General features: G+C 39.8%; 1 protein-coding gene across 6 annotated transcripts; it reads right to left on the minus strand.

Moving 5' to 3' along the window:
• Nucleotides 1–272: 272 nt before the first annotated feature.
• On the minus strand, nucleotides 273–23368 carry fli1rs (Fli-1 proto-oncogene, ETS transcription factor-related sequence). 6 transcript variants are annotated; one of them, XM_026184390.2, is made up of 10 exons: nucleotides 23209–23368; nucleotides 15281–15486; nucleotides 13106–13275; nucleotides 8966–9169; nucleotides 7643–7723; nucleotides 3076–3144; nucleotides 2860–2922; nucleotides 2131–2178; nucleotides 1805–1891; nucleotides 273–1314 (listed from the first exon to the last, which is right to left on the minus strand). In XM_026184390.2, exons 1-10 carry the CDS (start codon nucleotides 23224–23226, stop codon nucleotides 791–793), a joined length of 1470 nt encoding a protein of 489 aa, XP_026040175.1. In that variant the 5' UTR covers nucleotides 23227–23368; the 3' UTR covers nucleotides 273–790. The 6 variants fall into 6 exon arrangements, with proteins under 6 accessions (XP_026040175.1, XP_026040177.1, XP_026040173.1 ...); XM_026184392.2 differs by lacking the exon at nucleotides 23209–23368 and adding an exon at nucleotides 22706–23011; XM_026184388.2 differs by lacking the exon at nucleotides 23209–23368 and adding an exon at nucleotides 21426–21467.
• Nucleotides 23369–23784: the final 416 nt, after the last annotated feature.

Here is a 23784-nt window from a genome sequence, read left to right on the forward strand (position 1 = left end):
AATGGCAAATCTGCATCCAGCTTCTTGTTAGCTTGTTTATTATGAATTAAAAGATTTGCTGTGCTATAATTTAATATAGGACCATCTAAGGTGTCTTGTGCTGCTGTAAGGCGTGTGGGATCTTTGAGGATGTCCTGGGGTCTCTGATGACAGATGGTTTGGGTTTTGTGGGCTGCAGTATGGGACCTTCTTTGGTCAACTTTCCTCCGAGTGGATTGGGTGGTTGTTGTTGTTGCTGTTTTTTTTCAACTGTAAACATAAAATCAGATCTCTTTTCCTCATACAGGCGTTATTTATTAGCTTTACATCAAGCATTTGTTTTATTGCTACATGTTAATTCTGTACAATTTCCCTTTTACAAAAAGTCAGGGATAACTGTTTTGACCTGTGAAGTGAAAAGAACAGTTGCAGATCTGTTATGCTACTATGACGTCTGTCTTTACAACAGTCAATATCAAACAAAGTATTTTACAGATGTGTGAAAAAATTCATAACTGAATAACCATTAATATAGTATATTATGAGTTTATTTATAAAACTCCTGGAAGCATACAATACCAGGGTTAATATACCCTCATGTTTGTCCGTGGTTTTTTTGTTTTTTGTTTTTTTTTTTGTTTTTGAGACGGAACGTAACAAAGACAACTTAATAATGCCTTTAAAATTTGAATGATGGCGTCATTTCGCCTTCTTTCAACAGAGTTCAGCTCGGTGGCAGGTGAGACGGAGCGTGCTTTGGTGCACTTGGGTTCCTCTCCTGTTTTGTTTTTCTGTTCAGTTGGCATCATGCTCAGTAGTACGAGCTCAGGTGGGAGTGAGTGGCAGGATGTCTGGTCATGGCTGACCCAGGATAGATGGGGCTGTTGGGTGAGTTCCAGTATGGTGACGGTGGGCCGAAAAAGTTTCCAGGGGAGACGGGCATAGGTGCAGGATGGCCACCCATGAAGTTCATTTTGGGCTGGTGGCTGTGGTAGGTCTGGACATAAGACATCTCATTCTGGTACTTAACAATCCCACCATCTCCTGAGTGGTTCTGGTGTGCCTGCGAGATGCCTTGGAAGTCAAATTTGTAGGCGTAGCGCTTGCCGTGCACCTTAGTCATGATGTTCTTGTCGTAGTAGTAGCGCAGGGCGCGGCTCAGCTTGTCGTAGTTCATGTTTGGCTTGCTCTTGCGCTCACCCCAGCGTTTGGCCACTTCGTCCGGGTCGGTCATCTTGAACTCGCCGTTGGTACCCTCCCAGGTAATGATGCTGGCATTGTTGCTGTCAGACAGAAGCTCCAGAAGGAACTGCCACAGCTGGATCTGCCCTGAGCCTGGGAGGATAAACGCAGGAGAGTTAAGGCACAGAGTTCTGATTTAACAGTGACTGCATGCTCAAAACAAGAAAGGAAACGGTTTGTGCCTATATTTATTTATTTTCAAGGAATACAATCATCAGTGTTTAAAAATGTAAACAGGTCGGCTTTAAAATTAGCATTTAAATTTGTGTAAAGATAAAGGGTTTTTTTTTTTCTCCAATTTCTAAATGAGTTCTCAAGTCTTGACAGGAAAAAAGTCAAAACACTTTTAGTTTCCAGGATAAGTGAATGAATGAATACAGAGTTAGGGTAACTTGGCTACTTCAGCCTCATAGGATTAAATGCCTCATCATGGATCCATTTGCTCTTGGATAGCTCGTCAGGTTTTCTGAGTGTAACGAGTTCCAAACAAAAGTCAGAATATGCTTTATTTGTTTTCTCAGCAAATGTGACCTTTTCACTGTGTGGCTTGGTTGAAGTGATAGACATCAGGGCAGAAACCTACCCACAGGCCTGTGAGCGCTGGGGTCAGGGAGCTTGTATGCACTTTGTTTGCCTGTTCGGTTCTTGGATGAGTTGAGGGCTTGGCCTTCTGTGAGGAAACAGCAGGGCAAACAGTCATTCTGGTGAGAGGGAAGCCAGATTTTGTCATAGCGTAAAGCGTGATGACACAACAGCTGTTGCTTGGTGTTTACTCCACTTTGGAAAGTAAGTGCATGTGTGCCAGCCCTTGCTTGCTTGCTTGCTTCTCATGATGCCAAAGCAGACAGTGTAAAGGCCTCATTTGTATCGTCCTTGTCTATTTATCTTGATGATGGTTCAGATTCTTACCTGGGTTGGCTAGCCGACTGCTAATGGGTCCTAATGTCTGGTATGGGTCTGTAAAGAAGAAAAGGAATATTACTTTTACACATTGTCACTTTAATATTAATGCTCCAAGATTTAAATGCCCTGAAATGAGTTAAAACACATTTTCTTGCACACATAAGCATAATTCAAGCTGAGATTGAAGAAACGCTCGACCAATCAGAGCTTTGAATGTGGTCTTTTGAGGAGGTTAGTTCAAATGTTCTAACGTGAGCACAATGAAACCTGTCAAACTAATATAATGCCTAAGGGATAAGGGATGTGTGATCAGTTCACCACTTTAGCCACAACCAATATCTGATCGTCTCCAACTGTTAAATGATTGCAGTCAGATTTGTGTTTCAGCAGTTTCTTTGGTGATCCTGTGACCTTTCAGGCCACAAGCTTTGTCTTTCTTTACAATCAAAGTTTAGGTTTGTGCATCAGTTTAATTAAAACTAACAGCATTGTCCCATATTGTGCTTGTGGTGAGTTAACTAAGAAGGAAATAATTGTTAGATGAAGCTCGTTGACTCGATAGACTGAAAACAAACATTTAAAAAGGCACCGATGTCATTTGCATATCATTTTGTGTGACTCCTCATTTTCCCATACTTCCTACAGTGAGGGGTGCAATGAGTTAGAGCCAAAAAAGAAGAAGAAAATGTTAGCAGTAAAGCAGGATCTGCCTAAACATACACGTGGTCTTCGTACCTTGCCCAATCCTTGGAGCAGGCTCTGTAACTCGTGTACTGTGCTGGTGCTCCATTGAAGAACCTAAAAAAAATAAAATAAAACTTGTGTATAATGTGTGAAATTGTTTGATTTTTCTGCTGTGTTAAAGCCAGAGAAAATGCAAAATCCATTGGGTGTTCTTGCATGAAAAAGTTCATCCTCATTATCGGTTTCATATCGTCTTTTTTTTCATACCTTTAGGCACTGTAGTCATGGTGTTTGTCGGCCAGCTGTTCCTGCGGCTGATTTCATCAAAACTGTTCTCTGTATGAACACAAACACAATGAGGATGAGACCAGACACTGACGAGCATTAAAATCTTTGAAGTGGACATTAAGACGAGTGAGCTATAGTAGGAAGGAAGTTTAGTAAACCGAGACCACAATGATAAGGCTTTGGAGGTCTTGAGATGACCCGTAGTTTCTTGGGAGAGCATTCTTTTGTTCAGACCACCCTTGTTGCCACAAGATTGTGAATTTTGTCCCAGGAGCCGAAGCCATACCCCCTCATTTCCTTTGTCGGTGCAGCTGTTTCCTGTTTGAAACTGGCTGTTGAGTTTGGCCCCAAAACCAACGAGTCCAATGTTGTGCCAAGGAGCCTTTCAGACTTTGGCACTGGGCAACATGGTTCTGAAACTCGGCACATCATTTTTAAATCCTTAAATGTTCAGGTAGTTCAGGCCTCTGTTAAAACCCTGCGCTCATAAGCTTTGATTTCATTCAGGGTTTTTTTGGTAATATGGCACCAATTCACAACAATGGTTCTCTCAAGCAAGGTTAATTTTAGTTAACTAAAACTAAACTCTAAAACTAGATGTAAACCCCCCCCCCCCCCCAAAATATTTTACTCAACAAAAAAATAGACTTGGAAAATACAACTGAAACAATTTTGTGAACTTGGAAAACTAACGAATGAAACAAAAATATAGAGGACGTTTTATTACTTCGTACTTAAGTCAAATTTAATCACAGTTTGTCTTGGATGTCTACAAAATGTAAGTCAACTGTGTTTTTATTGTAAGACCTGTGCTGACCCTGACATATGCCCTCCACACAATAATAATAAAAACTCAAACTAAAATGAGCAAACCTCCTCTTCAAGCTAGACTTAAGTCTGTTCAGTTCATTTCAGTTTTATTTATATAGTCCCAAATCACAACAACAGTCACCTCAAGGCTTTGTAGTCAAATGAAATGGAAATTGATGAAACAACACAAAACTATAATAACTCTGAACTCAAGGCGAGAACCTCAATAATCAGATGATCGTAGGCGACACAAGTCAAAGGAAGAGACCCCCACCAGAACCCGGCCCCCACAGAGAGGGGCTGTGGGTGATGGAAATGAAAAAATGGAAAAAACCACCAGTTGCATCAAGCAACCTGAAACACAGACTATGACTAATAGCAAACTGTGGCAAACATGAACTACTGCACAGTTGTGCAGTGAGTACTACAAGTTGAATGTCCAGTAACTGAGTGTAGATGCTAATGTGTCCTGATCCACCTCTTACAGAAACACTTTATCAATGCTGAGACACATCAGTACTTATTACAAGCTACTCCCTCCTACACAAGCTGTACAGGAAGCCATCTCAAATGTTTGTGAAGATGTTTCACCTCTGGGTCACTGATCAGTTATTAATCATTTGTTGTCACATGAGCCAAGGTGTAGAAAAAAAGTTACTGTCACCGGGGCCAAGGTGTGAAACATCTCTAAGACACTGCCCCACCATCATGTAATCCAGGGGTGGGGAACTTCAGGCCTCAAGGGCCGGTGTCCTGCAGGTTTTAGACATCGCCCTGAGTCAACACACCTGGATCAGATGATTAGTTCATTACCAGGCCTCTGGAGAACTTCAAGACATGTTGAGGAGGAAATTTAGCCATTTAAATCAGCTGTGTTGGATCAAGGACACATCTAAAATATATATTTTTAATTTAACTCTTGGTTCTGTATGGTATCAGACATCTCTACCCGTGAATACAAAGCCCCACCCAGCTCAGATACTGTTTATGAGCAGCAGCCAATCATAAGTTGTCTTAAAGGAGAAACTGCTACAATGTCTTCTTTCAGATGGAGGATTAAGGGGGCGGATATAGATGCATATAGATTATTTTGAATAGTGATCATACTAAGCTACTTGAATATAGTACAGCAATTAAAGTATGAAACAAAAAAAGCCCAGTGGGTTAATTTTGAATCCTCCAATGCTCCAAATAAAATCATACCACAGTATCTGCTATGAATGCTTAAAGTAGCAACGGAGAGGCTGTCCATAATAGTGCTCATGCTCAACAGTTACAGAGTACACCAAGTACAGTTTACTGGTCATGGTAGAAAGCCTAGTTTGAACTACTCTAATTTTTTTTTAATTATAAATCTTTTAGGTAAGTAGTTTGGTAGTAAGCATGAAAGAAATGAAAGACAGTTATGCTGTTTGTATTATTAGAAAATGTAACCTCAGAGTTCAGGACATGATCTAAATAAGAGTCTGCAGTGAGGTTTAGAGGAAAGACTGCTGTTCACATAAACCTGAAACAAGAAAAGGTTGGAAATCCTGACGTCTCACAATGGTTTCATTTACTGTAGCTGTTTGTTTTGTTTTTTGTGTGTGTGTGTGTTTTTATGTTTGTGTGATCAGCAACCTTTAACCCTTTAAGACCTACCATAGAACCAAGCCCGCCAGAGCTTATATTATATTTTTACATGCTGTGGAGCCATTTTTGGGAGCATTTCAAGTTGCTATACATCAATGCAACCATTATAGCCCAAATCTTAATAATATGTCTGCATTAAGTGCATAGTAATTACATAAATTGCAAAAAAGTGCAATAAACTACAAAAAAATTAAATGGTTTTTGTTTTTTAACATATATTTCTAGTTATAGAAATTTAAGAGGCTTATCCCTCAAAACTGTAAATAGAAAAAAGTTGCACAAAATAGTTTCCCACCACAGGAAATTTATTTTGAGTGTCTTCATAGTTTTATTTCTGAAATACACCAATTTTTATATATTGCAGGAAAAACGAAAATAAATATTATACTGCAAATTAGCAAAAAAGCAGCATATGCATCAAAATAAACTATTTCCAGCAGTGCAATATGACTTCTAAGCATCCCAGAAACGACACAGAAAGTTAGAAAGTCAAAGATAACTTTTAAAAACACCAGTATAGGCTCATGAGGCCCTGATGGTAAAAAAAACTACATTTCCGCGAAAATGACGTCACTTCCTGTTTCGGGCAGTTCATGGCGGACATGCAAAAGTTTGGCTGACATCTATTCCAATTTAGGAAGTGTTACGAACAGCTGATCGGATCGGCAAAGCCTGTTTCTGGAATATCATGTTTTTGTTGCTGCAAGTGCTTTTATGCAGTTTTTGCAAAGCTATATGTGGAAGGAAACTGTGACCGAGGACAAGCTGATGGCATAAGTTGTAAGTACAACTCCTCTGGTTTCATATGCAAAAAAAAAAAAAAAAAAAAAAAATTATTGCGCTAGCTGACGTGGTTGCAGAGCTACCAGGATTTAAAAATAGTTATGCAAAACAGAGCGTGCCCGCTAGAAAAATGCAGTGCAGGAGAAAGGAACGTATTGTTTCCCTCTGAAATTTAAGACTAAACACATAAAAATACCCTAAAATCAAATTATTTTGAGGTGCCCATAATTTACTTTAACTACAATACTCGAGTAAACATCCACTGCATTTTAATTAAAAACTGGTTTGTTTTTATCATTTCAGTATCAGTTCTGATGATTGTGATGGTTTTGCTGCAGAAAGTGCAGTGACTCGTGACAGTCTAACAGCCAAGCGTTTTATACATTTCAGTCCTGCACAGTTGTTATCGCGACCTCATTTTGAAGAATGACCACAATATTATGAACTGTTCTATTTTTCAGAACCCTAACATCCTGTATTGAATGGAAATGTACTTTTATAGAAACGATGCATAAAATAAAAATGCACCTCCCTTCAGATTTGGTTTTAATGCAACACTTGGTAAATAACAGTCCCAGTAAACCGAAACCTCAAATTAGAATTTATTTATTAATTTAACACAAGTCAGCTAATCAGGTTCATCTGCACGATGAAGGTATAACTGAGTTTAATTACAGTTCACCCCAAAATGAACCTTGCATGACCCCAAGAAATGTCGTCCTTTCCTTGTACGTAATGCAACTAATTCACAGTAACTTTGTGGTGCTGAAAGCGGCAAAAACAAAAAATACATCTGAGAACCTAAGCAGCCGTGTGTCTTACCAGAAATCGTGACCAGGTTACTGAAAACCTCCACAAACCTTGTTGTGAGTGGTTTCATGTAGGAACTATTTGTTTCTATCAAACTACACCCGCTAACTGTATCGCAGTGCAGAAGGAAGTGTGTATCTGACACTAGGCCTCGTGCTCGTGACGGAAGGTAAATATTACCAACACTGCCTCTTTGAACTGAACTGAAGTTAGCTAGCTGTGCACAACTTTTGGGTGATGGATGCAGACAGTCGAAAGCAAAATGAATACATTAAAATATATATATTTATATTCAATTCTGAGGTGAAGGGCACCTTTTAGTATATGTGGAATCGGTGGATAACTGAACAACTTTGATGTTAGTGTTGCTAATTATGATTTTTCACTAAGCAACAACACAAAATCCCTCATGTTAGGTATTAAAATATTTGGGACCTCATCACACAAAGAAGCTGATTAGGAGAATGTGTTGTCCTGAAAATGGGTGAAATGTGCCAGAGGTTGATCTCACCTGTTTTCACCTGTCTGGGCGGCTGTTGTTGTGGTGGTGTGTTGTTGGTGGGAGTTGTTGGGTAGGAGAACGTTGGACTACCTGGGGAAAAAAGATTCAAGAATGAAATAAAAATCAATGTTATATTCTTTTAAACAAGCACAGCAGAGTAGAAAGAGTAGTGCCTGTCCTGTGTGTCAGAAGCATAACATAACTGTGGGGTGGGGGTGCTTTGTTTTTCCTGTTGCTTCAACAGACTCGACTTTTTTGTCCAGCCAGTTGAAAAGAATGGACTGTGAATGCCTCGTGAACCAGTAGGATAACTTGAAGGTGAAAACTCAGGCTTTATTTAAAGAAATGAGGATCTATCAAAGACTGAGGTGCCAATTCACCAGAAAAGTTCTGGAAGGATCTGAGAGGACCATTTCCTGTGATACTGAAAGAAATACTTTTACAAACACTGCATCATTTTCTGCAGTAAATTAATCACCACGGCTGTTTTTGTTTCACTACTTTTTAATCTTTTTTAAATTGGCTTTCGAACATTTAAAACCTCAAACCTTTTCCTGCAACCTTTACTTTGATTTTTGTTAATTCAAAATGTCTGCTTCCCTAACCTCAAGGCTACTAAGCACCCACATTGTCTTCCTCACAGCCCACCCTCAGTGCAACACTGGATGCTGCTGTTCATTTGTCCACCTCTTGTCGAACCAGCTCAGACACGATGACTGCAGTGATTTGCACTCGTCAAACTGCTGCTGCTTCAGTCACAAACACTTGGTAAATTATGTAATGTAGTACGGATCCAAACTCATGGTGACGTACGTGTGTTATGCGAAACACAGGAAACCTGCTTTTGCAAAGAGGAACAGTGGCCACAACGCTCAGTGAAGACCACAAATTTGGTTAACAGAACAACAAACGAGAGCCTGAAGTGACATCATGTTCCTCAAAACAAAAAACATCATGAACTCTTTATTTGCCCCCAATGAATCTGCGTTTCTCTTAACTGCACTGATACCTGGGTGGAGTTTATTTATCAGTAAATCCAATTCTGAGATAACAAACCTCAGGAAAAATATTTAAAAAATCCAAATGCACACTTTCAAAAATGGTTTTTGCTGCAATTCTTTTCCGAGTGTTTAATTTCAGAAGATCTTCATTACACGGACAAAAATGGAAATGCTTCAGTGAGACTGAAGCGAGACTAGAGCAGCTGCGTCGGGGAACTGTTAGATCCTCGTGTTCGATGCATTTTTGCCACTTGAAAACCTTTGAAATCTGCGAGACGTGAACAATGTTATCAGCTGCAGAGCAAGATCTCACACATGAAGCCAGCCTTACTCTGCCGGAGGTAATTGAGGTGCGAGAGCAGGATGTCTGCATTGTAGGCCGACGTGAGCCGCATCATGTCGTCTTTGGTCATCTTGCACAGGGCTTTCCCATCAAGCGCTTGGAAAAGCATGACATCCACCTGCTCCAGGACGTACTCCTTGATGGCCCAGTCCAGCCACTGGCGCACGTGGTCCTGCGTCCACACCTCAGGATCTGGAATTGAAGAGAGGCGCTTAGTCATTTATTACACAGACTTTCACTCATGTTTGGCATTTTTTTGAAGAGTTGAACATCCTTTGTGAGGCTGTTCTGCTTTTTGTGTATCAGAAACTTTCAAACAGGAAATTGTAGAAGCTACTTACTGGGGAATTACCATAAATTACTCTGATTAATCTGGTCACTGATTTCCTGTGAAAACACTTCCAGGAGTGGTTAGCTCAAGCAGTAACTTCAGCTTTGATGTGAAGACTTTCACACGAGTTTAAAACCTGGATTTTCTTTAACTCAGCACTGCAGCCTGGATGTGAAGATTATTAAGATGTTAATTTTTACAAAATTGAAGTTTTACCTTTATGATGTCAGGAAAATTACGTTTTCTAAAATGTCAGGAAGGAATCTTTAAATACCAGCAGTGCTCGCCTGTAATCCTTCACACCATCACATTGGGGGGGATGAAAGAGTCAACGGTCTAAAGAGCACTCAGCACACAGCTAAATACGACCTGTTTGTTTTGGAGGTCATGAAAGTGCTGATTAACACCGGATACTTCTTAGTGATTCTGATAGTGATTGTAAAATAGGTGGTAGGGTGGGAATAACCACACTGTCAAAACAGATAACACACCCCTAACCAGAGAACACGTTTAAATGGGTCCTGCTTATATTTATAGTCATAAAAGTTCATCCAGTGGAGCCATTCAGAGGGTATCTGGTGATCTTTAAAGGGCTGTGAAGTCAACTGAAATTTGAGGCCGGGATTGTTTTTCTTTTTTCTTTTAATAAATCAATAGTCATCTTAAAATTTATGACAACACTTCTGTTATATGTACGTGCATAATTAGGAAAATTACATTTAAAATAAGCTGTTCTTTGGTTTCAGCCATGTGTTTTCTCTTTTTGTTTTTTTCTTCTGACTGTTCAACTGCTTCTCCATCTGCGCTCTTGATTTCCCTGAAGGGCTCAATATTCAGGGAGTAAATAATGACCATAATACTGAGCTGAAAACAGCTTTTTAGAAATATTACAGTGGCTTTGACAAAGCCGTCTATATTTACGTTCATTAAGCATATTTCATGTACGTGGGAGTGTTTTACATTTTTGACATGCATTAGTGTTGTAGTGGCAGCTGGTGGGACTGAAAATGGCCCATCAGCTGTGTGTTCTAAATTATTATGAAGCGCTGAAAGGCTTTGAAACTTATAATAATGAAAAAAGATTTTAATATTCGATTTGCACACAAACTGGGAATAAATGAGAGAAACATTGGTATTGATGGTACCGGTCTGCTATTGGTCAAATTATTATTGTAAAGGTGAAACATTGGTGTGAGTCCAATATTTCATAATCTACATACAATACATGTTAAAAAAAACATTTTTGAGTAAACTCTGATTACACGTTTGTTCGGACATAGAAATATTTTTTTAATCTCACCCCTTTGCCATATGTCATTAGTCAATATTTAATCAGCTTCCTTACTGATATAATCTGCAGAAGTAATAACGAACATATTTCTGATATATATACACCGCATGATGAAATTTCCTAAACTCTAAACTCTACTGTTTTTTTACTCATTCTAGCCTTAAAAGTATTTTTTTTAATCGTGTTGTAGTAATATGCATCTCACAGAGATAGACTTCATCTTGAATATTTCTTTTTGCTCATTTAGATTTTCATTGTCTTTTTTGTTATTGTTTGAGGGATCCAATACATGTTCTTGTTCATTTATATAATGCTGAATATTGTACTCTTTAATTGTATCCTGTGTGCTAAGAGCCTAACATGTTTTTAAGCTCAAGTCAGTGGCAGCTTCAGCTTGGCTTGGTGTTGATCTGTTAAAATATACCTGGTCCGATTCAGGAAGCTCATTTCCAGCAGCAAACAATGACTGTGTGCTGTGAACTGGCTGTGATGTTGGACGGCAGCTTCAGCTCTGAGCGGACGTTATCCTGCCCTTTAGCTCCTGATTGTTCTGATCAACACGTGTTGCTGTGATGCAACATCCGTGTATTATAAGGCAGAATAACTCTGTGATGGTGACTCACGGATGATTTTTACATTAATTTTAAAATCATCCACCTCACCTGCCAGCTGAAACGTGCACTGAAACATGCTGTCTGTTTAACGAGTCTCTGGGGATGACAAAATCAGGGAAGCTGTGACAGAGGAAGAATTTAGATGACTGGACCCGTGATTCATAGCAGCGATAAAAGGGACAGCAAACTGAACTACTCAGCTAGAAATGACACATCGGCGTGTTTAATCCAGTTTGTGCATGGGCGATTTTTTTCCTCTGCAAACAGAGAGATCGGTGCATTTTTCACATCGCTCAGCTGAAACAAACTTGCATCGACACCACGACTTATAAAAACGATACACTGAATTAGTCGCAGCGACACATCCTTCCTGTTTTGTCATGTTCACATTCGTCTGATGAGTATCAGCCTTGTGTGTATTAAATATTAGGGCTGGTGTTGTTCTGTACTCTCAGAAGATCAACAGATGTGAAAAGCAGCCGGTGGCTACGACATCAGTCTCATTCATTTCAGATTTTTTTTAATACCTTTCAAATGTGTACTTTTTAAAGATAGATACTGTTGCTGTAGAAGAATGTGAAGTAAATATTTGTTTATTTATTGTTGGAGCTTTTTATTCGTTATTTTTATTATTTTGAAATTTGTTGTTGGTTTACTTATATTTTTCGTTATAAGTTTTATTTGTAGGTCAATACTTGTTTCATTTTTTGCTTTGTTTTGTTGTTTATCTTGTTAAGTCAGCCAGGAAGAACAGTAGGGCCATTTTCTGCAAGTAAAGGGACTGGTATAGGACCAGCATGCACTGGGGTGGGCCTATGGTTTTTTTTACCAGAGCAGGAGAAGCAGCTGGAAGCAGCAAAAATGGATTTTTGTTTATTGCTTGCCAAACTGGATAAATAAATCATAAAAAGCAACTTTCAAGTTCTGGATATTGGACTTCTTTTGCCTTACAAAATCTTACCGCAGTGCAGCAGTGGCTTGTTGATTTTAAATCGTTGGATGTTTGGTTGGACAAACATTTATTATTAGCTTTATAGCGATATAGATTTACTAACAGGTATGAAAGCTGCTGAAATATGCCTGCATGTTCCTGCTGATTAATATACCATAAAAACCATGTTGTACACAGTTTCTTGCTATAAAAGCACAGCAAATAGGAGCTTTGCAGTCTAATACTACCAGCTGTTTGAGTTACATTACACTATTATAATAATCTTCATGTGATCTCCTGATGTATATTACAGTGAAATCTGTGTATTACATACCTGCTTCGTTGCAATTCTGCATTAAAATAAAAAGTAAAATAAAGTGAGAGTAAATGAACTACTATGGCAGAAGTGCTCAGTTAATTATTTAAAGCATCCCTTGAGATAAATTCCTGTGATGTATTAATGTGGTGCACACATATTTATGTGATTTCTTAGGTTTGCTTTGAGTTTAAAAAAGAATTCATTTCAAAGAATATTTAAATACTGTGTTTTCAGACGTAGCTGCTGGTTATTTATGTATTTTCATTACAGTCCTGAAAAAGGAAGCGAGCTGATTAAAACTGAAAATGTTGAAGCCTGCTCATCAGGTCTGTTCTTGCTTGTTCTCTCTTTTGTTAATATCACAGTCCTGAGCGTTAATTTTGCACTTTAGACTTCACACTTTTTTTGAAAGCCTGATGTCACCTTGTGCCACAACTGCTAGAAACCTGCTATTGTTTATCTGTTGTGCTCCGGGGCTCTTTTAAGAGACGAATAATTACACGCACATGCCCGTCTCTGATTCAGTTAGTACTGATGTTGCACAAGCCCAGGCTGTGCCGGCTGTTGGGAAACCGTCTCGTGATGGGGACAGTGATGCATCATGGCGGCTGAGCGCCAGCTCATGTGAGTGGCTCAGCTCACCTGCTGGCACGATGACCCTCTTCTCCTCAGTGGCACTGCTGGGTGGGGTGGTGGCCTGGGGGCTGACGCGGGGCTCCGTGTACGAGGAGGCCTGGTACTGCATCGAGGCCCCTTCATTGCTCATGTGTCTGGAACGCTTGGTGACGCTGCAATCCACTGGGGACTCGCGACTACGACAAAAGGAAAAGAGAGGCTTTAGTCAGCATCTGAGGAGCAATTTCAGTCTTCTAAATGACTCGGGAATATATCAATTACTCTCCACAGTCAAATTATGAAGAGAGAAAAATCTGTGACAATAGACTGGATGCAGTTTCAGTCAGCTACATTTCCTCTCAGAGTTTTTGCTAGTCTGTATATGACAGGAGGTAAATTTAGTCAAACTGTTTCTCTGCAACAATTTCCACTGAAATGACCTGTCAGGAGTAGGTGGCGTGCATCACTAATTTAACCCAGTTTTCACCACATAGACAGTTTTTGCATAAAAATAGAAGTTGTTAGAAAATACTTGCACTCAGTAGCGCTGATCTAGAATTAAAAGCCCTACTTAAATAACGGTGCAGAAATGGTATGAGCAGAGTGTACTACACTTAAATATAGAAAGCAGATGTAAATGTGTCAAGGTTAAAAATCACATTTGTATTTGTGAATGTAACTTGTTGAAGTCATTTTTCATGTTATTCTTGTTTGATTTATTCTGTTTAAAAGCTTCAGAGTTGAAGGAGGTTCCAGAATATTTCACCGACTTGGGATTTTACTTCAAATTCAAAGTCCAGCTGAAATCTTGCTGATCATAGAATCCCAGTAAACACAATACAGGCACTTGTATCTGGTAGTTTTGGTAGGAGCAAAACTTTTGAGCTTTACCCGAAGTGTTTTGCACGTTCTGTATTTATTCAGTTCTTTTATTGAAGCGGTAATATTTACCGTCACATTAGATGGTCAAAGTTGTGAAAGTTGGTTGCTAAACTGGCAACCATCTCCATATCAGCACTGTTAACCTGCTGGTCCTGTTGAGAATGACTCACTACGTCAGGCTTCATGCAGCCACTTGCTTCATGCGGTCTGAAACAATCAGTTTTGGTTAGCTACCTCGCCATTAATGGGATTGCAGTGTGATTGGGTGCCTATCACAAACACAAGGTAAGAACAGAAAGAAGACGTGGCTTCTGTGCTTAAAGCCTGAGCTTGTGTGCCTTAATAATGATTTCTGACATCATACTGAGCCAAAGAAATCTGTAAAACTGAGCATTTAGAGTAGTCTGAGCTTTCAGTGCAAAGGGATTACTTGTGCTGCAATAAGTTAACTTTTAAAAAAAGTCCATTTGAATTAAAGGATTTCTATTAAAAATGGACATAAATCCCTGTCAATTAGATTTAACATGCAACAAATAGGAAAAGAAAGACTTAAAAAAATACACTGACTTTACTAAATGAAAAAGCTGTTCAAGCCTTGTTAGGATATCTTATTAGATCTACACAGAGCCTTATGCAAATGTGGAAAAATGCTTTAAAAAAGTTCTACAAGATTTTTCTTTTTTCAGTCTAAGTAGCAAAAGTAGAAGTACTTATTCATTCAAATGTCAGCTGTGATGGATGTCACATTTGAAATGAATAGAACGGCAACAGTCTAATAGTGTTTATGTCTCACAGTGGGAGGTGGATGCTGATAAACAGCCTACGTTTGAGTAGTTTAGCGGTTTCTGACTGAAGAAGCGGGGACAGAAAAACAAACAAACCAAACAACTGATTTGTATTTTACGTCTGTGTTTTCAAATGAATCTGTGAGGTGCTCACAACATTGATATCTCAGAAGCCAAAAGTTTTGGAAAGTATATGCTTAATGTTTTTTGTGTGTTTCATGTTTTATTACGTAGCTGCGGAGTGTAAACGCAGCGCAGTATAAAGTGAGCAGCGTGTTCAGGTGGACCACAATAATGCAGGAAATTAAAATATTGAACATAGGGACCCCAATTTCCATCACAGCCGGCCCACGCTTTGTAGCGATGATGGGGGGGAAATGAACAAAGCCGTGATCACAATCAGAGGCGGGAATCTGGGAAGTGAACGATAAACAAATATTTTTAGTATGTGGAAAACCCGACATACCAACGTGGACTCGAGTCAGATAATACGGGAACCCGCGCTCTCCTGTGGCCTCGGCGTGCCGTGACTCACCTGGTGCCATTGACGTGTTGTTCTCTCTTCCCAGCACTTGGTGCTCCTGGCCCCACCCACTCCGGCTCAGTGGGCTCGGGGCTCTGCTTGTTTGTCTGGCTGAACCCGCCGGGCGACGTCATCTCGGTCTTCATGTGCATGGCCGGGGCTGCGGGGTAGGTTGGCTCGAATATGGGCTGATCCTCACTCACCACGGACAGCGCTTCCTGTTCAACAGAACCGCGGGTCAGTGTCTGCCGGGTCACAACCTGTGGAAACTGCTTTTTCAAAACACTTATTTTTATCCACCGAAACGAGCAGGAGCTGATTGTAGCAGCAGCATTGAAGCTTTAATGCTAAAATGTTTTCTGCTTGTATGAAACCAGATTGAATTAATCACATCCAGGATTTGGAATCAGGAAATAATATCGCGTATTTCAAGTATATTAATTCATGCTGCCATGAAGTGTTAAATCTGTGTCACAAATATAGAGTTTAAGAAGAAGGTTAAGTGATCTTCACTGAATACGAATTAATTTCATTGTTTACGAAATGTTACTCAAACAGCAGGAAGTAATGAATTTGTTGGCGACTATTTTCGCCAGTGGATTAATGCACGTTAGTGAGCAACAGGATGATGTATGTGTGACTGAGTCAAAACAAACTAGTCCCCCAGTCAAGGGTTCTTAATAGTTTTTGGGCAACAATGGCAGAGAGGAAACATATATATCAGATCAGATACCTGCTGCGAGGAAGCACATTTCTATTTTTGGAAACTTGCTCAACAAAGGGAAAAATGGCTTCCAACAAAAGTTCGATGGTTGAGAATCAGCAAACATCAAAAAGCAACAAATTAATGCCGATGTCAGTTAATATGGGCTGAATACGTTGTGAAGTCTCGTTTTAATATTTAATTTGATTTCTTGTGGATGAAACGTGTAATCAGTTTGTTTTTGTTCACTTTTATTCAAACTCAGTTAAATTCACGACTTTTAGAGTTGCACTCAGTGGCTACACCGATAAACTGCTTCTGAATGTGTTTTAGACATTTACCATTATATTTGGTTCAATCCATTTTGTAAAATAAACGATCTAATTTTATTTTTTTTTAATAAATTAACTGCTTCTAAACCCAGTTTGGGAGTCTGGGTTCCTGGGTATTATTGTAGATTTGTTACCGATACTTCACTTAAAATAGTTGCTAACATGGGATTTGGTCTTTATATAATTAAAAGATGTGCAAAATTCTGACCCAAAAAACCAAAAACAAAATGATGGGTTTTTAGGATCCGATAAAGAAATGCTAAGTGGCACAAAATAGGCGAATCCGCGTTGAAACATAACTGTCTGGTTTTTGATGAACTGTGCAGGAATGGAAGTAATTACACAAGAAACCAGGAAAACTGTCAACTTTAAAATGTTGAAAATCTTTTTTTGTTTTTGTTTTTTTGTTTATGTTGCAAAATGTATGTTTATGTTGTGGTGTGTTGTCTAGATTGTCATTGTTTTATTTATGTTTAAAAGTGTTTAATTTGTTAATTTTGATAACATTGCAGATTATTTTCCTTTGATTTTGTAAAAGCAAAATAATCCCTGATTGTGTTTTCATGTATTTCTTGAAGGCCTCAAGACGAGAACTTGAATGACAAATTTCAAGAAAAAGTATTTTTAGAAAGCCCTAAAAAAAGGTAATCATGTCGATATAATGGAGCATATTTTTGAAAACAGAAGCACATGAAAATCTGTCAATCAAACATATTGCAGTTTTCCTGAACTTCAACTGTCTGGCTGAAATTCCCTTTGTAAGAGGCCAGATTTGGGCCCTGGGCTGAGTTTGAAGGATTCAACTCTTCTCTGCACGATAAAGAATTCCCCTGTGACTGTTTAAAACTTTAAATGCATGTTTAACGTAAAAAGCTACAGGAGGTTATGAAACCACTACAATGAGGAGCGAAATGAACTGTGAAAGCAGCCAGGAGGCTGTCTAATCATAAAGAACATCAGTAACCTTAACCACAGTTTTATTTTGCCGTTAGGATCGGGGTTGCAGGGAGGGGGAGGGGTGTTAGCTCAAGGTGGAGTCTAATTGAGATTTAAGTCCGTCTTCCTGTGCTCAGCGCCCAAAATGTGGCCTCAAAACCGCTCGAAGATGGCACTTTCATCCCACGTACTCAGGAGGCCAGAGACCGGACCCGTTGTTCTGTCTGCTGCTCAAATTAAGTGCGTGCATGTGTGATGCGACCACGGCCATCTAAGTGGGTGCAAGTGCATGTTTGTTTAGAGGAGCTGAGCATTGTCTTTGGGCCTTGTACGTCAGTGCCGTGCTTTTTCAGTGGCCTACAGGAAACCAGGCCGCCATGTGCACAGGAACCTTTTGGCACAGGCCAAGGGAGAGGAAATGGTGGAGGAGGGGGTGCATAGTGTAAAAATGTGGGTCATTTTAAAGCTGGAAAACAACCCTTAAAGGCCTGTGGTCAGGAGAGGAGAGGGGTGGACGGAAAGAAGAGTATGAGCCTTGATTGAAGTGCCGCCATCACATTGTTTTTCATTTGTGCGTGTGTGTGTGTTGTTTTGTTTGTTTGTTTGTTTTTAGCTCAATTGTTGCCTGAGCACTGTGAACCACATCTTAATGCATGGCACACAATTCGGCATTTCCTTCATGCTGCAGACAAACTCCTACAGAAGTCAGCTACTGCTTCTGCTGCGTGGAGCGTTTGCTGCTGTGTAATGGATACGCCCTTTTTCTAGAAGAAGGTTACGTTTTCATTTCACTCCAACCCACGATTACACAAAAAAGTTGCTCAAGATTTTAAAGACACAATTGTTACGAAAAATATTGAACACTGCACTACTGTCAAAATCATAGACTGTATGTAAAAGATGGATGTCAGCACCTACTGGTTTGTGGACTCCTTGCTTTGTTGAAGCCTCAGATTTAGGTTTCAAAATGTGAGTCGTTGGAAACATTTGAGCCAAAAGTGGCCATATTTGGATGACGGATGGCAGTGTTACATACAAACACAGACACCTGCTGACTAGTGTTAATGTGCCCAAATTCAATGCTAATACTCGCCTCCTCTAAACTAATTAACTAATGAGGTGAGAAGCTGCACTATAGGACCATCCAGACTTCAAATGGCTACAAAGCAGGTGTCAGTATATCAGATAACTGATTTAGAAAATTCTTCAGAAAGCACCAACACCAAATATACAACTGCCGGGTCTATTTCTCTGACTCATATTACTGGAGATGAAGCCAGTGACTACAGTCACCAACAAAGTAGGATGGCCTCATAATGCCACGTGATAAAAATCTACACAGATGAGAACCCCCTCCGCCAAGTATAGTCACTGTGAACACACAAATACGATTCAGGGGTGCGTTTTTTCTTTCTACTGTAAACATGTTTATTTGTGCTGTAAAGTTGGAGATTTTAACTTGGGACTCTCAGCTTCAGGCTGCTGTTTGATCAAAATTCATGCAGATGGTTACTTCAGATGAATATCTGTCATTTAAAAAAAAACTGCCTACAATACCCATAATGCAACATGAACGCTGACACTTTTGTAAACTACCATCTAATATTGTTTTTATTTCGAGTTTGCAGTTTTTTTTCTTGTCACGCTTAATGTAGCCGAACCAAAACCTTATTCACACTTTGTTTACAGGAATACTTCCGCATATGAAAGACCAGCAACAGAGTCTGACGCATGTAATGCTGTAAATGTAGGGCTCTGTGTGTGTGTGTGTTGTATGTTTGAGAAGTGGTTATCAGGACTGCATGTTGTGCTTTGTTCTCCATCTCTTTGCTTTCTTTTACTTCTGTTGTCCTCGTGTTGTCAGTTTGTCTTCTCACACTCCGGGGCCTTTACTCTGTGCAGAAGTGAAACAGTCAACTGAAGGCGGGATAAAACTCGCTGCTGACAGCAAATTCTCACGAGAATGCGTGATAGTAGGCAGTTGTGAGCCGTAGCTGAAGATTGTATCTTTTTTTGTTGCTTTGTTTAGTTTTTTAATTTTATTTAGAGCTCAAAATTCAAGCTGATATTATCGTCACTTGCAGTTTCTCATCCAAACGTTTGCTCTTTGGCACAGTGAGCTCAGTGAAAAGCTCATGCACACTCCCGCTCTTTCTTTATCTGTTTCTTTCTGCTCTTTCCCTCTCTCTTCATCTCCTCTGCTCACTGATACAAATATACCAAACTGCGGCCTGACCGCCGATGCCACAACTGACTTCCTGTTGAGAGCGTTTCAGGCTGTTGCTCAGTGACACAAAACTGCTTTTAAAAACATGACCTTCTTGAAACTGAGGCCGCCTTGTGCCTCGATGTCCTAAAATTTACGCCGCTGCTGCTCACTTTGATAGCACGCACTTTCCACTTTGAGTGAGCGCACAAACACGAAGTCCTGCATGGAAACTTTTGACATGGCTGTCAGCAGCTTTGCAGGTTGCATCAGTGCAGTCTTGCCCAAGCCAGCAACTAAAAGCGTGCTCACAGGAGGCCTGTCGAGATGGGGATCTTTATTCATCTTTGTATAAATTTGTATAAGATTCATAGTTTATCCACATTTAACCATGAATCCAAATGCCTTATTTTCCAAGACTCACTTTAATAACTCTACCTGCAAAAGTCATTTTTCAGTAGCACACGAGAAGGCCATTGCAACAGAGCCTGAATCAGATAACGTTAGGTAGTAGTCTGTTATGAATCACACACGAAGGGTGTTGGTGTTCAAAGACTCTTAGTTTTTACTGCCAAGACCTTTTCATTTAAAGGAAATTTCCCCTTAAATATATCCTGCTGCATGTACTATTCTACATGTATTTGTACTGCTAAAGTTCACCTGTAACCAGGGCTGCAACCAAAAACTACCATTTAGGTATCCTACAATCTAATGAATATGTCCTGGTTAATAATTTGATCTATAAACAAACAAACAAAAATTGTAGAAATTCCTGTGTAAGCCTTAAAATGCTACAAACGGGTAACAAATTAAAGGAAACCAACATAAAAGGTCTTAGTGAGCCAGACTAACCTAAATGAAATGATTCTGCAGTCTGAAGCATTTAGTGGAAGGATGAAACACCGGTTTTCCAATTATTTCTGTATTTGTTGTGTGGCAATATTAGGGAAGACTGCGGTCTAACAAAACTGTTAAGGTGGGCTGAGATTTGGTTACTCTGAAACAATTATGATTCACATCATTTTCATTCTCTTCAAACCATTCACCTTTCACCCTCACTCCCTGGATAAGCAGTGTTATCCTTAAATAGGAGAAAAATATTTCATAAACAACTTTATATAGATTTACAGTGGCTCTTTACCACTGAGGGGATCATTTGACCCAAAACATGCTTGCAACACAGCATAACAAAATCACCACATCCCCTAACCATAGAGGTAGAAGGTCATTGGTTCTACTTTTTAAAGGGGAGGGAAAACTGTCAGTTCCCCAGTTTGGAATCTAGGTGCACTAAAAACAAAAAGTAGCCCTTTTAGATGAATTTACTGTTGTTCATTTAATTCGTAGTTTCCAGCAGGTTGCCAAATGGTTAGCAAGACAACTAGAAAATATTTGTGTAACAATTTTATTTTAAAGATATGTCTTTTATCTGGCTCACTGCATAAATGTTCCATAACTCTACCTCTACGCAATATTTAATAAAACAATACACTGTATGAAGGGGTTAAAGGCCAAAAAGGTTGGTAAGCCACTAACCCTAAGCTGGAACAAAGGATGTGGTTAACAACTTGCAAGAAGCAGTTACATGATTAAAATCTGTTTTATATTTAGTCGTTTATGACGCCCCTCAAGGCTTATCTTGGGCTGAAGAAGCGGATTGGGTGATATATGTTGATGCCTGCATTATCTTGCCTTCAGTAAAATATGCTGCATGCAGCCTGACAAATAACCTGGATTGATATTTGAATAAATAATAGTGCAGCGCAAACAGGACTTCCACATATCCATCTCAAACGCTGGTATTTTAATGAGAAACATTGTATTTTGGTGATTTCTGAGTTCCTCTTTCCCCCCCTCGGTGTTTTTATTTATAGAGACTAAAAGTCTTAAAGCTTAACTGAGCTCCTGCTTACATAAGAGTCTGATTTCGGGTTATTTAAGTTTAATTTAAATAATAATAATAATAAAAAAAACACCTACATTTGTGTTTAAGTGCAGCCCACGCATGAGGTGTCTGCTGCAGTAAAAGACCAGAGATCACGTTGTGCAAAGGCACAGCCCTTTGTCCTCGCCATGTCTGAAGCAACAAGTGGCAGAAAGGAGAAGTAAAAGTTGAGCTGATTTTGCAAAGGCTCGAGCAGCTGCGCTTTGTGCTGCACAAACAACGGTGCGGTTTTCACAGCTCGGATCCTGACAGCACGCAGGCCTCTGCAGGCCGCAAACTCGGGGCCAGGCCTCTCTGCTCCAGCTCCCTGTCAGCGAGGGAGCGGGCAGCGCGGCTACGACAACGCAACGCCTCACTCTGTCCACTTTGTTTCTGTCTTTCAGAGCCTTTGTTGCCTTTTTGACTTTTTTTTTCTGGTCCAGGGAGCGGAAATGTGTGCGGAAAGTCTGAGGTTTGAGACAGGAAGCCTGCTGCGTTCAGATAACGACACCTGACAAGTGCTCCCGTTTGCTGCTATAAATTATTCTTAAAATAACCTCAAACACAATCGACAGCTACAGAGTACAAGAGAATAAGCATCTGGATAATTATATAAAAATAACAAAGAATCCCAAAGAGTCTCCCGACACTGAAACTACAAACTAGAAAGAATTAAAAAAAAAAAAAAACTCGTCATAAAGGATGTTAATAATAATTTAAGGTTTACTTTTAGTATGGCTTCATTTTGCCCCTTTTTTGTACTAGCCCTTTAATTGCTGTCCTTTTCATAACGAGAAACCACGTATCTCGGTCATGTTTAGCGCCTAAAAACAGCTGCACATACAAATGCATGTTAGAAACAACCCGAGAAATCAGCGAATAATGACTTCCTGCATCCGAGGAACGCTTTTTCTTGCAAAAAAGGTTTTGCAGCCGTAATGAAATTTTAAAGGAATTCGTTATAGTAATTAATTTTGAACTAATTAAAAATGTCAATATTAAAATAGCGTCGAAATTAAGAATTGTGATCGTGCATACTGCAAAAATCACAGTACAGAATTATATACATGCATATAAAGGCCCAGTGTTGCATACAGGCGCAATTTAATAGAAACCGAGCGTGAATTGGGTCACTTGAGTGCACAATCGGATTAAAATAATTGCATTTTCCCCTCGTTGCGCAACAGTCGGCGCTAATTTCGGTAAAAAGTTCGTTTTCTCTCTGACACAGAAGCCTTTATTTCAGCTTCTCTTAGAAGATAAGACATCGAAACAATTAACGGTCCTCAGGAGACGATAAACAGCTGTAGCTGTAATAGTGTGGAATGTGAAATACCAGTCATCTGATGGAAATGGATCCTCCTGCTCCAATTCGATCCATGACGCCTTCGAGGACACCTGCCTTACGCGCACCGAGAAAGTCCAGCATCCCTTTCATCTACTTCATCTTCGTTAAAGAAACAAAAGCGTTTATGAAAGCGATCGGTGGTCAGTAATTTGCCTTATGCTTGTCGTTAATTGTGGGTCCGTGAATAATGCAGGAAGAGCTCGACGAAATTACGAAAAAAGTCGAAAGGCGTGCGTTTGGAAATCCTCTTTTACGCGTATAACCGGCCACCAATTAGTGTTTTTATCTGAGTGTAAAGATGTAGTGGTTAGTTGTGTTATTATAGAGCCGACATACAACCACGAACGGGAAGGAAGAGGAAATTTTGTACAAGAAGGAAAGAGTGGGGAGCTCGCATCACCGCCTTGACTCTCTCACTCAGCAGACTCACGGTGTGGGTGGCCGCCTGTCATCTTCAACACGGGCGTTAAAAAAACGGCGCAAACACCTACCTTTATCGAACAGTCCATTGCAGCAGCAGCCTCGCGGTCTTTGTCATTTAGTCGTTTTGTGATTGTTTCAGTTAATTTAGCTCCTAACCTCACTTCAAATCGTGCACGGCTGCATTGGCTCTATGGCGCAAACCATTGCAGTTACAATTTTTGCTCACAGACCATAAACCGGATGGCAAGTTTTTTTCTCCCCCCCCCCTCTCTCTCACCCGCTCTCTCTCTCTCTCTCTCTCTCTCTCTTTCACACTCTAAATTGGGAAGTGAAGTCACTCTCAACACTGAAAGCAGTAAAGTCACTTCTCATGAAACCAACACGTCCTGCTTAGAAGGAAAAACAAAAAAGCTTTATTAGATTCATAAGAAGTCAAAGCATCAACACACTGTCTGAAGCGCGCGAGGCTTAGCATCACCTCGACAGAGCAGAGATGTGACTGAATATATATATTTGTCAAATACAACTAGCCTCTGTGATTTTAGTCCCAGCGGCTTTAAATGGTTAACAGCCAGACTTCACACTATTTGCATGTAATTTGATTAGAAAAATATTCTTATTGGGTAATAGGTGCCCACGATTTA

Source organism: Astatotilapia calliptera, chromosome 11 (genome assembly GCF_964374335.1).
Source record: "Astatotilapia calliptera chromosome 11, fAstCal68.1, whole genome shotgun sequence".
Classification (NCBI taxonomy): domain Eukaryota; kingdom Metazoa; phylum Chordata; class Actinopteri; order Cichliformes; family Cichlidae; genus Astatotilapia; species Astatotilapia calliptera.

Coding starts and splice junctions, on each gene's coding strand:
- fli1rs (XM_026184388.2), bottom strand. CDS start 21,452: ATGCGTGGGCTGCACTTAAACACAAAT. Junction 7,724..8,965: donor CCTCAATTACCTCCGGCAGA/GTAAGGCTGGCT, acceptor TTTTTTCCCCAG/GTAGTCCAACGTTCTCCTAC. Junction 1,892..2,130: donor CAGTCGGCTAGCCAACCCAG/GTAAGAATCTGA, acceptor GTTTCCTCACAG/AAGGCCAAGCCCTCAACTCA.